The sequence below is a fragment of the Mercenaria mercenaria genome, chromosome 6, assembly GCF_021730395.1.
Source record: "Mercenaria mercenaria strain notata chromosome 6, MADL_Memer_1, whole genome shotgun sequence".
NCBI classification, from domain to species: Eukaryota; Metazoa; Mollusca; class Bivalvia; order Venerida; family Veneridae; genus Mercenaria; species Mercenaria mercenaria.
In genome coordinates this window covers 56,744,640-56,760,400 of record NC_069366.1, presented here as the reverse complement: position 1 = coordinate 56,760,400, position 15,761 = coordinate 56,744,640, and the positions used below count along the sequence as shown (strand labels likewise).

The following is a 15,761-nucleotide window of genomic DNA, read 5'->3' as shown; positions in this document are numbered from 1 at the left end:
TGGTGTTATGAATAATCTATTTTTTTTGCAAGCAATTTAATTAACATGAAAGGTCGGTTAACAAAAACAGATAATATAAAGGATTAATCAGAAACGGTAGCTTTAACGGAAACTAATTTGAATACTAGAAAGAACATCACAAAATTGTTTACATCTAGGCGAATAAAGATATGCAACTTAAAGCGACTGGCCTCCAGATCGTTCGACAACAAATTTTTTTTTTTTCAGATAGTTTGAAATAAATGCTATATTTCTTAAGAAGGCTTTAAAACTTAACATTACTGACAAACTTTATGTTACGGAAATACATGAGAATTTGCTGTTTTTACTACTTTTTACGATGAAAATCGAAAAGCGTTTGTCACGCTTTTACTCCAGGTAAACTATCTCGATTATAAATATCTATATTTTGAAGTCACTATTCACTACTTCAGCTATAGCGCTATTGGTTACGATGACGGGAAAATGTCTTTATTGCCGCGGCGGTCCGGGGTTAGAATCCCGAAGCGGTCATCTTTTTTTCTTCATTTGGAACTTTAAAATATTTTACAAACACAAATTCAGTTTGAAAGAAAGATTATTTTAGCCAAATCTGGAGGCCAGTGACTTTAAGGTATAAAAAGGCAGAAATATTTTGGGAGATACTGATCATGTCACGTGAAATATGAAGATCACTTGATCAAAATCATGTGAAGTCATCTGTTGTAATCGTCCTTCTCCCAAGGTACAATGGCTTATAGCCCTTCGAGTTTGCCTGAAGAACAATGAATTAGTAGAGGTTATTGTACATTTAGAAAGTAAATAAACATTACTATAGGTTTTACAAACAATTTATATATCTAATTTTGTTTTAAATACAGTTGATAATTTTGTTTTAGGAGTACATGTCTGACTTTAGATATAATGTAACTACAAGAAAGAATTCATGGTGTGAAAGTCGCCTAAAAGTAATGTAGCGCGGAATAAAGAATAACATATTAAATATAGCATAAACTACACATACGGCTATCTTAATACACTCTCTAGAACACACATATCATCATTGATGTACATCATGATTAATTTTGTAGAATTCTTTTAATTCCAATCTTATAATAATTCTAATAATGAAAACTAAACATGCTAAAAAGATTAAAATCCTAAATAAAAGTGAAGAAGACATAATCCTTTGCAACAATACTATCACAATAAAATAATGTACAAACGAAATGTTCAACGATACTATCACAATAAAATAATGTACAAACGAAATGTTCAACAATACTATCACAATAAAATAATGTACAAACGAAATGTTCAACGATACTGTCACAATAAAATAATGTACAAACGAAATGTTCAACGATACTATCACAATAAAATAATGTACAAACGAAATGTTCAACAATACTATCACAATAAAATAATGTACAAACGAAATGTTCAACAATACTATCACAATAAAATAATGTACAAACGAAATGTTCAAACGACATCGTATACTTACAATAAACCCTAAATTGTGGAGGCAATGTAATACATTGACGAACTGGTCTTTTCTACCATCCATTAAATCACCTGCTTGTAAGGTATGCTCTTTCGCCATACCATAGTACATGCATCCGCTGTTAAAGTTCTCGATATTTGCCACTGCTTGTGATGCTAAACTTACATGCTTCTGGATCACTACAGGTCTTTTACCGTCATCTTCTAGCAACTTGTTTATTAATCTGCCAATCAAAATGTTTACTTGTTTGAAACAATCATTGGATATACACACCAGTTGCAATTTTATAACATTTATCACAAAATTACATGTATTCATACTTGTGTACGTGTTTCCGGGACGGGACTAGAAAATTTCTTTGCGATAACCAGAATTTTAGGGTAAGCGAGTTCGAGTTTGTCATAGGTGATGCATTAGTATTTTGTCTAATACTAGACTGTAAAATTTGTTCTAGACAAAATGTCAAACACTTATAGCAACATACAAATGAAACTGATCTGACATTGGGTGAATTAGGACAAGTATTTAATGCGATTACTTTCCCTCAAGTGAGTTATCGCCAATAATAGAGCTATAAGCCATAAGCCATGTTTCAACCCGATGGTCTAATAAATCTGAGACTCCAAACATTCGAGAAAAAAAGAATACAAAGGAGAATTTCTATGGAAATTTGGTCAACACTGTTCATTCTTATTTAAGTGGTTTTGAAAAGGTACTAAGAGCCTCGTGTACACCTTTTGAGTTCAAGTCTCAGTTGAGATTTTCAAAACTAGAAAAACTATTCAATATTGTTTCTCATGCAAACTTAGACACTCTGATTTTAAACTGTGTTAATTTGTTCACAGATCAGCCTTTTTCATCTTCCTGACAATGACACCATTGAATGCGACAGATCATGTTAAGATGTGTCGGGCAAATAAATACTTTGCATTAAATATTGTTTCTGAGGAAGTGTGAAAGTGCCTAAAATCATCATGACATCATTTATGCTACAGGTGTTTTTGAGGAAGTGTGAAAGTGCCTAAAATCATCATGACTTTGCAATAAATATTGTTTCTTAGGAAGTGTGAAAGTGCCTAAAGTCATCATGACATTCATTTATGCTACAGGTGTTTCTGAGGAAGTGTGAAAGTGCCTAAAATCATCATGACATACTGACTTTAACACCCCTATAAATTACATATACTACATTGTATTTGTTTCCATCCAAAATTTACATACTACTAAAAACAGCAAATCCCCAAATGACGTTTGTATGGACGCCGCCATCTTTAAACGGACGTCACGTCTTTTAACAATGCAAGTCTATGGGAAAAAGCCATAAAATCTTGATTTTTAACTTCATTTTACATTTTTTCAAAGAAATGAAAAAGATCCCTAGAGATATTAACCTTCTGGTGTTAGCGATGCTATTTTTTATGATTTTACTTATGGTATAAAAAAATTATTGGAGGTCAAAAATTAGGTGGGACAGACTATATAATACCATAATACTATGCAGTACTTATATTTATAGACTTTTTATCTTTCGTTTTTCTTTTGTTGGAACATTGATGTCTTTTGATCCACATTCAAACAGCTGTTAAAACACCACCGAAAAGTGCAAAGGGCGAAATATATGAAAAAGGGAACTTCTGTAACACATTTAATAACAAAATATGCTTAAAGTTTTACAATGAAAGAAAGCTTATTCTAAGAATATACTTATAATTTGTTTCCTACAAGAATTGTCCAGTAAAATTAATGATATCAAATATATATTTGCATTAACAAAATTTCGCGAATTATAACGCAAGATTTCAAAGTACTTTAAAATGTTATACTTACATGCATAACATTACACCGTCATTTAAGTGTGTCTCGAAAGTTCCAAAGTCCGTGCTGGGCTAATATAATATATAGAAATTAACAGTATACTAAAACATTATAAATGAATGATATAAGATCATTGGAATAAATATTTTGAATTGAGTGAATAAGAATACTGATACCAGTTAATGACAAATTATGTCCTAGACAATTGCTTCATCGACCTTGAAACGCGATTAAGTAATCTTAAAGTTTTTTCTATGATTAAGGTTAACAGATTCATTTTGATGTTATAAGCATTATTAAGAAATTATCAAGGACATCTTGAATAATTCAGTTTTAGGCTCAAAGATTGAGTTTAGAATTGGTGAAGTTAAGGACGAAGTAAATCATACTAAGTAAAATGAAGATGTTATTTGGTAAACTGGAAATTTCTTTTATTTTGCGTGAACTTTGCTTTTCGAATTTGCTATGATTTGTCCCATTGTATCTATTCGTAAAAGTTGTGCGGCGCTTTACAAATAGAAACTGAAAAAGAATTTACAATTCGCTCATGCTCTGCTCCGCATATGGCACTCATCCAGTTGACGATAGCTACTACTGTTCCAGCTTCCTCCTCGCTGTCATAACTCTACAAACAGATTGGCCAGTCACACAATAGTTTTACAACATTCAAGTATGCTGGATTGTTCTGGTTGGTGCATTGAACGGTTATGATATGTTACAGATATTGGTTTTTAAAGTACCAATATTACAGCAATGATACTTTGATAATATTTTTATGTAAATAATTTATTTTTTACAAGTTTAATCAATGTGCAAGCTTATATTTTTTTTCGTTAGCTTTTGTGAGTACTGTTAAGTGTTTCTGCATTAAGTCCTTATTAAACTGATATTGACTATATCAAAGTTAAAAGTCAATATTGTTTTAAGATCAATTATGTCCAAATTTCATATTTGGTAATATGAATAATTACAAGATCTACCCAGTATCTCTGTAAATATGCAATGAATATGTGGTTTAAATACAGCATTAATATATATATATAAAACACAATATGAATATGAAATGCCACTAACAAAACTGTAAGTTTTTTTTATCAAATGACATCCACATTTTTTAAGTTAAGACATGCAATTGTGATTGCATTTGTACATATACATTTAGTTTATATAATTATCAAATTATATCTTTAGGTTACATATAAAGATGAATCTAATTTTAAGTGAAATCGTAAAAAGATTAGAAAGAAAGGTTTGTGAACGTACCTCAAATCGACATGTTGTCAAAACAATCAGACTCATTGTAACTATGATAACGATGAGTACCTTTTCCATTGCGAATTTCTGAAGAAAACAAATAATGTTTTCTTTTTTTGGTATACAAATAATTCAAAGAAAAAACAACTATAATATAATTTTTGTATTAAACTGCAGCGAAAATATCAAAATAAATCAGATGAAATGAATTTAATTTTCTTTGTCAGTAAAAAATATATTTTTTTTTGGTACGGAAATGAGAATTACGAAAAGAGATACATATTTGAAACATTCTTTTCTCGTGGCAAACTATTTTTGACAATATTTCTGAACAATGCGGCTGTATTTGCATCTCCCTATACGTAGGCGTGTATTTTACGGTATAAGGTACGGGAAGGCATCGACTTAAATCAGACATTATTACCGAAATGGCCGGAACGATAAACTGCCCCAATAATATAGATATATAAGGTAGCAGTGAAAGCTCATAAAGGTTATATAAATTTTATTTGATACTAAAGTAGTAGCTTAAAGCTTCTAAAATGATAGCGACACAAAGCAACTAGATCCTATAATAACTTGCGAATGTGTTACTGTTTATCAGTCTTTGGAGGGGTGAAGATTATTAGCATTTTTGGTGGTACGCTGCTCCGGTACAGATTAATAGTTATAAATAAGTTTTAACTATTACTCTGACGATGATATTTTTTATGAAATGTCACAAGCTTCGGGATTCTATTTACAGTAGCGTGTATTTCTAAAAATGATAATGATTTATCTACTTATGGATTCTGTGATATACGGAAAACGTATATATTCTGTATATAGTACTTTTATTTGTTATGATTTTAAAAATACTGTTATTGACAGACGGATTTTGTCCACTTACGGATTCTGTGACTTACGGAAAACGTATATATTCTGCACTAGTATATAGTATTGTTATTTGTATAGATTTATAAATACTGTTACTGACAGACGGATTTTATCTACTTACGGATTCTGTGACATACGGAAGTAGTTTATATTATGATGGTATGGGCGCATTTTAGCCTCATTTTGACCCTTACCCTTGACCTAAACTGACCAATGCTGGCAAATAAAAAAAAAACCCACATGTTTAAACAAATTACTGTGAAAACCTCTGGTTGTCTAAAGTCATTCAACCGTAGGATTATACCATAATCATACGCTTGACTGAATGTTATGACACCCTTATGTTCTTGAAATCATTCAACCGTTTGATTATGGTATAATCCTACGCATGACTGAATGTTATGATATTTTCATGTTGTTGAAATCATTCAACCGTAGGATTATACCATAATCATACGCATGGTTGAAGATCTCTAGCGGTGTTAGTAATGTGTGAAATAGGAAGTGATAGTGTTTTGATTTTGTTTTACATTGTTTACTCTTAGTATTTTGTACAATAATTCATACATTGTTATACCATCTTGTAACATTTTAATGAAAAATAAACAATAATAACCACACAATATACTTGTTTTGTCTTGATATTGTATGTAATTGTATTTTACATCCAGGATGTAACTAATTACTTCTTTTGGTGGAGGAAGTCCGAATGGGTCAAAGTATATTTTATTTACATAACAAACCCAGTGTGTTCCGGGTCCGATAGAACTATCTAAATTGATAATTCCGCACTCCTTCTTTAACTTTTTTTTTGGTAGATTATTTTTACTAAATACACCCCTAAAGTTTTTAATTTTTAATTGCTTTACCCATTGTTCAATTTTAAAGTTAGAAATAGGTTTTGTTTATAAATTTTATTTTTTTTTACTATAGGAATTCGTCTGTAAGGTCTTCGTTGAGAATCAATTTGTATACCTTTTCCACTAAGAAGGGAGGTAATAAGAGGAATACCCAAACTAGCAGCCAACATACCTAAGAATCCACCATCTTGTCTTTGTTTTTGAGTTAGTTTTATTACACCAGTTTCCCTTAATTGTTTTCTTTGATTAGGTGTAAGATATGGTGATATTATGATTTCTTATCATTCGCTACCGAAATCATACCATTTCCAAGTATTTTACTAACACCAGTACTGGCAAGTTCAAACAAAGCCCCGACGCCTAACGGTCCTAATATTTTTGGAGCATTTTTGCAGCTACCGGAAGTACTGTTCGACCTAATAGACCAGCCAAAGCTCCTAAGAATCCTCCATTTTGAACATGACTGACCATTTGTTTTTTTTTTTGAAATTGTAATGTCTAATCCCTTCTTATTCCTAATAGACTTTTCAATTTGATTAATCTGTGCTTTTGTTAAATGTAAAGGAAAGGTTCCATGCAATTGTTCATATTTCAATCTAAAGGTATAGAATTTTATCATTGTAAGCTTTCGCTAAGTTTTTCTTTTGTCCATCTGTTAAATTTACTTTATATTCGATATAATTTGATGTCATTATATATTTTATATATATTTTATTTAAACAATAACAAGTTCATATCCAATAGTATTTATTTAAACTGTTTCTTAATACAATACAATTGCGTAAACACGGATATAAGCTGCTGGCCGAAAATTTAATTTAGCTGTTAATGTAATATGCTTAGGATCTTCTGCAATTCCTTCTTTTTAAATTCTAAGTTAAAATGAACAAATCCAAACAATGTTTTAAAATTTCAAACATTTAAGAGACTTCCAGTAGTTTTATTAATTTGTTTATAAGAATAATTAAGAACATCATCATAAATTCTTGATATACTTGTATATTCCGTTTCGGGATAAAAAACACCATTACCAACTTCAAGACGGCAAGATTTCAGCCTGCAATTATCATTTGCTGCATTAATTTTAAATGTATCTGATAAATGTGGGTTATGTTCTTGTAAATTACTTTTATCAGGTCGTTGTAAATAAACAAACACATGTTCGGGTTTTATTACACCGGGTGTTTTTCTAAAAGTTATATTAGTCTGTTGTTTATCTGCCGATTGTGTTATCGTTTCTCGGAGGTATTTCCAACTTATTGCTTTTCGTATATCTTTCAGAAATTAAATTAAATCCAAATTCATTAAAAATTAAACGTGGAACCCACAAAATTAATTTCGTCACAATTACCCTACCTGCATCATTAGCTCTGTAAATTAATTCATCATCATTTGTTAATTGGAGTGTTATTTGCATTTGGCTTGGGGGTAACATGTTTTGTTCCAAACCCTGAGATAAAGAATAATTATTCAACGGAATTTTAGCATTTACCTCATTACCACCCTGGATTAATTTTTTTCTTATTTTGAAACCTTTATTTAATCCGGCTTGATCATCCCTGCTTTCAGTGCTAGTGGTTGTATCTAAATAAATAAATTCATTTGTTCCAGTTGATTCTGCATAATCATTAGATAGTTCAACTAAATTTTTTACATTTATTACCTTGTTTAAATTATTACAATTATAGACAGTTTTTCCATTTTGTTTTACTAATAACTGATCAAGTATTGAAGCTGCATTATTATTAAAGCACATTTATCTCCATCACCATAATTATTACCATTAGCAAGTTTATTAACTTTAAAGCTTACTTCAAAATAACTGTTAAACCAATCAAAATATGAACTTCTATCATTTATGGTAAAATTGTACCCACCTTTTTGTTGTTTAACATTATTTCCCAAGACGGATATTAAAGGTGTATCTAATTGAATAGGAGTTAGTTCCTATCTTTCACAATACTGTTTTGTCCTAAACATGTATATTATACACTTTTTTATTTTTTATAAATTAATCTATTAATACGTTTACGCCGAGCTGAAGCTGCCGCAGACGTCAGGGGACCAAGGTCCATCCCAGATCCTGACAATAATTTATTTATTATTATCCTCCTCATTATTTGAATTTGTTTTTTGTAATTCCTTAGCAATTAAGTTAGCTACGGCAGGTGTTACAGGATTTTTAATTTTTTTAATCTTTTCTGTAATTTTATTAGCAGCTAAATTCCCGACTTCCGTTCCAATCTTTTTTGTTCCGGTTTCAAGCGCAGTTTTTCCTGCAGTTTCCAGAGCTGTATTTCCAGCACTACCAATTAAAGATGCAACAGAAGATGAAAACAAAGTGTCAAAGATACCCGAACCATTTTGAGCGTAAACATAAATATTCCTTTTTTTTTTGTCATAAACTTTTTTGTACATTATATATTTATATTTCTTTTAGAATTAGTGTAAAACTTGTTTCAACTCCATTAAAATTGATTCTTCTACCAAATACATCTGTAATATATATTCTAATTGAATTTATAACATTTTCATTAATTTCAGAATATCCGACTCTGTTTGGCTCTTTTGTAAATGGATAAGCTCTTGTTAAATCTGCAGTGCTTAAAGCATAGATAATATCACTAAAATTGCCATCAACAAGTGAATTATCAATAAGATCACAATGAATGTAAATTGTATCTACAGAGTTAGTTATATTTGGTGTCGTAGTTCCCCATTCAGTTTTGTTTAAAAAAAAAATCTCAGATCAAAGCAATGTATGAAAATTTGATATTCCCAAATCCAGCTTAAAATTATCATGAACTGAAATTAAGATTTTAAAACTACTTAAATCAAATTCTAAACTTATTGGGGCAATGTCTGATTTATCAAATTCAAGATCACCATTGGTTATTAATTTTTCTTTGATATAATTATTGATGTCTGTATAACTGTATGAACCATTTGTTAATATGATATCTTTCCAACCTTTACCATTATCATAACGGATTCTTTTATTATCGTATTTATCACTAATATTATACCAAGAGTAAGCCATAGTGTAAATACTATCCAAACCAACAGCATAAGTTTTATTTTTATCTTAAATTAAGGAACGGCTGAATCTGACTGTAAAATCGCTTGGAGATTTTTTATTATCGTTTTTAACTGCTTCATAACATAACACTAATTTTGTTCCATTTATATTCAAGAAAAATATTTTTTTATAACATTTCATGTTGTTCTGGTAACAATTTATTCATTTTAATAGTTCATCAATTATGCTAATACCTTCATTTTTAGTTCTTCATTATTATTTCCAGCTTCAGTAGAACCACAAATAAGTTTTAAGTCATTAATCAGTTCTTCTGGATTGCATGGACAAACGTCATAACCTTGTCCCTTAATTACTTTTTTAAATTTCACGGATCTTTTATTGATAGGTAATCCTGATTTTTCTGTTAATTCTTTAAATATTTTTCTAGAAAGTATTGAATGTTTTTTATTAGTGTTATATCTTTTATTAATCAAATCAATTAAATCATCATCTACCTTAACGTTAATTACTTCTTTTCCAGTTCTTTGATCCTTTGTAATCAATTTGTTTTGACCATAAAGTTTATTTAATTAAATTACCATAATGTCCATCTGGTGAAACTTTATATGGATTATGATGTTTTATTGTCCTTGTCCATATGTAGGAGCCATACTATAAGTATTTGCCAACCTTTTTTGTAGTTTATTAGTCCGTCTTGTTCATGTTTTAATTTTTTTCCTTCTTTTTGTATATTTGGAATTTTTGAATTTGATTTGCCGACTTTTTTACCATTTAATTTTGCGATATCCTTAGTAACACTGCCTATTTTTCTCTGGATGTGGTCTATATATATTTTATTAGGATTAGATTTATCTGCAATAAAATATTTAAGTATTTTAGACGGTTTGTAATATCCATATATTTTTCATAACATCAGTATCCAAATCAGCATCTGCATTTACTGTAAGTATATCCTTTTTATTTGGTTTTGCCCCCATTTCTTCAGGAAATTCTTTAGCGTCTTCATACTCACCGTCATCCGCATCCCAATCCTTATGTTCTAGTTTTATAATTTTTTCTTTAGATAAGAATATAATAGATTCGTCTTCCGTATATATTGGCACATAGGTTTCTTGTAATTCACTAATCTCTTCCTTTGATAATTGACTAATCTCTTCTTCCGTCATTATTTTCTCTGGTGGTAACGGTTTTCCAGTTATTCCTATCTGTTTGTTTCCATAATGTTCTAATTTCTTAAATTCATCTTGAGGAACCCATTCAACAGGTTCATCTCCCCAATCTACTGGTATATATTCTTGTGTTTTGGATTTTTCCGCTTCTTGCAATCCTTTAGTTAATCCAGTAATACTTTTCGGAAGTGACGATAATTGCTCTTTGATTCCTGGTAATGCTTTTAACTGACTTGATAATTCTTCTTTTTGACTGTCTATTCCTTCTGTAATTGGTTTATAAATTTCACTATATATTTCTCGCCCAGTAGCTTTTCTTATATTTTCTGTCATTATTTCATCTCTAAGAGCCTTTACCTTTTGCCCGACCATTTTTTTCATATTCTTATTTCATTAAGTTTTGCTAGCATTTATATAATAATGTAAGATAATGTAATATTATATTATAATGGAAATTCCAAATTATTATACAAAAAACGATAAATCTAATAACTTTATGCAATTTTATCCTTTTATGCCAGATTCATGTTTTAATATGTGGATCTTCCGGATCAGGAAAAACAAATACATTAATGCATATGCTACGAAAACCTCTTATTTATTATGATAAATTATACCTGTATGCTAAAAACCTAGAACAATCTAAATATCAGGATTTAATAGACTGCTTAAATAAAATTGCAAAAAGAATTAAAGTAGATCCAAATGAAATATTTGAATATTCTAATAATGAAATTGAACCTTGTGAGAATCTTGAAATTAAAAAGTAGTAATATTTGATGATTCTATATGTGAAGAAAAAAAGATTCAAAATGAAATAACAAAACACTTTATTCAAGGACGTCACAAAAACTGTTCTGTTATTTATTTAAGTCAGTCTTACTATAAAACACCAAAAGATATCCGAATTAACTGTTCACACTATATTTTGTTTGAAAGTCCAGGTAAAAAGGAAAATAATATGATTTGTAATGAACAAAATATAGATAACGATTGTTTTGCTAATGCAACAAAACAAAAATATGATTTCTTATATGTTGACAAACCAAGGAATAATTTACGGGAATTATATAGGATGGGAGTTTTTAATGATGAAGAAAAAACTTTACGTGAATTATATAGGATGGGAGTTTTTTAATGATGTAAAACAAATAAGTGAACCCGACAGTATAGGTAAAGTTAAATTTGATATCGATTTAGGTGATTATGCCACTATAAAACAATTTAAAAAAAAACTCAAAAAGGAAACGGAATCGTTTCTTCACAGAAATAAAGAACTTGACAATAAAATGTTAAATAAAGCCATTAGATATGGGAGGTAATGAAATAATTAATTTAGGAAATCCAGATAAACCCAGGGATGCAGTTTCAAGACGGTTTAAGTTTAAAAAAAACAAAGTGTGACAGAAGACTATAATCTTGGAGACATCAAATCTGTTAAACAGACAACAGAAGCACAAGTAAAAAATATTGAAGAATTAGAAAAAAGACTTTAAAAACAATCAAGCATTAATAGTTGAGTTACAAGGTAAATTTGAGGAAGAAATGAAAGCTATGGTTGATACAATTGAAGGAATTGAAAATAAATATGATTTGACAGATGACAACTTAAAAGAAGTATTCAGAGTCAATCTAAAAAAATTACGAGCAATACGAGGAATTAAGAAATAGTATGATTAAACATGAAGAATTAAAAAACAAGATTGGTGAAGCCGAAATTTATTGTTTGCTTTGCTGTAACGATTACCTATATAACTTATTCCTCCTCTCAGTCCCTTTTCAATAAACAGATACATATCAATATCAGTTATCAAATCCAGATTTATTCCAGTCAACATTGCATCCCAAGCTAAACCAGGACTACTAAAATAATGACAATAGTCAAGTTTATAATATTCCAAACACAGTTTTCTAAAATTTTCAAAAACATCAGCTAAAAGTAAAACATCAGTTTTTAAATATAGATCATGATATTCTCCCATTGTTTTTATTTCAAATTTATTCCAAACATTTTTAGCATGGTCGTATTCGTTGTCAGATATGTGCGTTTCGTTTAAAATAGAATAAAACTCTTCTTTAGGAGGTAATTTTGTTTCTTTGATTTTTTAAAATAAATTCATGTAATCATATGGATAAATACCTTTTGTTTTTAATAATTCAATGTTATGGTTACTAAATTCTTGAGATGTGTACTTAAATTCTGGAATATTTTTTACTAAATTATCTAATGATTGAGACATAAATTGAAAAATCTTTAAAAATCAAATCACTTACCATAAATGCCATGTATCTTTCCATATTGTTAGGAATAACATATATTTCTTTTTAAAATTTTCCTATTTGTTGCATAATGAAATGACCATCATAACCTTATAAATTATGAAAATTAACAGGAATGTTGTGTGTTAGTCTAAAATTAATATTACATTCTGAATGAGCACTTCCTCTAAATTTTCCTGTTATATGACAATGATCTCGTACTGGATTTTCATTTTCTTATATTCTTTTCCACAAATATGACAAGATGTTTGTTTTATAAATAAAGCTTCATCTCTTTTAGACATTTTCAAATCTTTGTTAAAGTTTTCATTAAATATTTCCTTACAATATTCCTCTTCCTCAAACATTTTCTCAATAAACTTATAAACTGCATTAGGACCACTGTAAACTTGTGTTGGTTTAGTATATTTATCATCATAACAACAAACAACTTTATAACCATAACCACAATCTATATGTTTTTGAAAGCAGACGCTCTGCCCCTTTTTCCTGTTTTTTGATTTTTGTTTTTGCCCGAGTCCAAGTTTGTATTTCGTTTTAATTGCTAGTTTTACAACTAAATCTTTTGCAATCTTTTCTCCAAATGTTTTTGATTGAGTGTTGTATAAGTTGGAATGCATTTGCTTGTCACATAAACCGGTCACCGTGGCCCAGTGGTTAAGGCGTCCGCCTCGGGATCGGCAGGTCGAAGGTTCGAGCCCCATGGGGAGCGTTCGTCCGGGGAATGTTTGTCATGGGACTCGTTCCGAAAAGGCCGGTTCGTGAGCCGCGAGCTAGTTAAATGAATGGTTACCGACTTCTATCCACCTGGCGCCTGGTATAGTGGTAGGAGTTGGGAGGTAATTGGTACGCACAATAAAGGTGTCTCATAAGCCAAATTGGCTGGCCCTTTCAAAAGGGGTGACACTATAATAAACAAGACCTTTACCTTTACCTTTTATACCTTTTCTGACACCACTGTTATAGCAAAAGTCATGGTCCATACATACTGCTTCTAGTTCATTAACAGGAGGTCCGTTATCCAAAGGATTTCCTTATCCACAATAGTTATATCCTGGAAGTGTTAAACCTTTTTAGGTAATAAAGGTAACATTGCTTTATGAATATCTAAATTTCCCCCTGTACTTTTGACAAACTTTGATTTCATTCATCCACAAGATGAACAGGTAGCCATTATCAAATATATATTCTGCACTAGTATGATAAATTATAGTACTGTTATTTGTATAGAATCATAATTATAGGTTATTAGCTTTATTTCGGGAAATATGCACGAGTTCTGTAGCGGAAATATGGCGCGACATTAGGAGCGCAATATTATTCCGCGAAAGAACTCGTGCATATTTCTTGATGCAAATCTAATAATCTCTTTATTACATACGTATCTACATTACAATTATTATATAGATGATACACATTTGTTATCATTCCTGAGTGAAACTGAAAATATCGTCGTATAAGAATTTTAAACGCGACGACATACATGAAACTGACGTCCAAAATAACGTTACACACCCGATATGAAATTTGAACGTCAATATGGAAAAATATTGACGTTTCAGGTTCTATTGAAACCCAACGGAGTTATAATATGAGTATGTAATAAATACTGTTATTGACTGACGGATTTTATCTACTTATGGTTTGAGGGGTGACTAACTGAAAGGTCCCTTAAGTCCTATGGTAGTCCTAAGGTCACCTTTTCTTGCTCGTAGAGATTTTTTGATTAACTCAATCTTCCCGTAAGATACGAGATACCTTAAGTAAGGCCGTATCTAAAGGTAAACAAATTAGTACCTAAAGTCTATCGTAACTAGATAGAAAATTTAAGAAATTAAGTTTTGTTTTACTTTGTGATTATTTTTTTTTTTCATTTCTAATCTAGCTTTTCCCATTCCTGTTGTATTTTAATCGATGTAGAGGTAATTTTCTAAAACATCTGTTGTTTTTTTTTCGTCTTCCTGCAAGGCACCTATCACATCAAACCAAATAAAGTTACCTTAATACAAGTATTCAGCACTGGCATTTTATTTAATAAAATGAACATAGAAATACGAGTACTAATGAATATTTTCAAAGATCTTCAAATGACCTCAGAATACAAGTCACTTTTTAAATTGATTATATAAACCTTCCGATGTTCATCTAAACATGCAACATAAAAAATCCCAACGTGTATAGAATATTGAATATTGTCAGTCAATATTATATAAATTAATATTTAGTATGTTAGCTATATAATACTGATACTTTCTTTTGTCTAATGTCATATATTTTGCTGTGTGATTAACGCATCTAATTCGGACTCTTACTGACATATTTGAAGAATTATCAGATCTCGACGTTCAGTCGTTCAGTTAAGATGTTCTATTTTTTAATGTAATTTGTTAGCTAGTTCAGTAATTGATAAAACAATTATGTTTATGCATATATGAAACTCTGGGAGACGGTCAAAATAATTGTACTTGCCTTTTGCAGATTTAGGTACTCCTAGTCGTACAGTTTAGTAACTATTTCACAAATAATTTCTCTCTTACTTCACTGTCAATGCTAACCGTGTTCAAATGTAGATTTATATCAACAAAAGTTTTATTGCAAAAAGTGGATGACTGGTAAACATAATTGGATATCCTTTTATGATGAAATTTTTGTAATCTTCAAAGGATTTACCTGATATGATACTGGCTCAAGTTAAGCGGTCAAAAAAGTTTACTGTATTAAAATAAGAGTATCTGTTATCAGATACATTTGTATCATAATCTAAACAGTACTTAATGCAAATAATGTCTACAATACTATGAAAACATGATCCGATAAAACTGCGTTTAAATATAAATAGCGAAATGAATGCCGCAAGTAAGTCTTTTTGCCTTTTATGTTGCTTGGATCTCCTTACTTGGTAATATGGACAAATGCTGCAGGGTGATTGTAAAACATAATTGGAAAAAAGGGTATTGATAACTGCGTTCGAATACAATGTA

General features: G+C 30.1%; 1 protein-coding gene across 6 annotated transcripts; it reads right to left on the bottom strand.

The window, feature by feature from the left end:
- LOC123548825 (uncharacterized) lies at window positions 1-15,403 on the bottom strand. Of its 6 annotated transcripts, XM_053546018.1 has the most exons (7): window positions 15,250-15,392; window positions 13,724-13,834; window positions 4,565-4,642; window positions 3,840-3,926; window positions 3,314-3,372; window positions 1,487-1,709; window positions 1-754 (listed from the first exon to the last, which is right to left on the bottom strand). In XM_053546018.1, the coding sequence occupies exons 2-7, from the start codon at window positions 13,754-13,756 to the stop codon at window positions 686-688; spliced, it is 549 nt and encodes a 182-aa protein (XP_053401993.1). In that variant the 5' UTR covers window positions 13,757-13,834; window positions 15,250-15,392; the 3' UTR covers window positions 1-685. The 6 variants fall into 6 exon arrangements, with proteins under 6 accessions (XP_053401993.1, XP_045192323.2, XP_045192324.2 ...); XM_045336388.2 differs by lacking the exon at window positions 13,724-13,834 and having other exon boundaries at window positions 15,250-15,403; XM_045336389.2 differs by lacking the exon at window positions 15,250-15,392 and having other exon boundaries at window positions 13,715-13,833.
- Window positions 15,404-15,761: the final 358 nt, after the last annotated feature.

Bases quoted from the DNA above. Each gene is read 5' to 3' on its own strand.
- LOC123548825 (XM_045336386.2), bottom strand. From the start codon at position 10,881: ATGAAAAAAATGGTCGGGCAAAAGGTAAAGGCTCTTAGAGATGAAATA. The intron at 4,643-10,343 runs GTGAGTATGAAG...TGTTTTCTTCAG, and splicing joins GGATTGGGATGCGGATGACG to AAATTCGCAATGGAAAAGGT.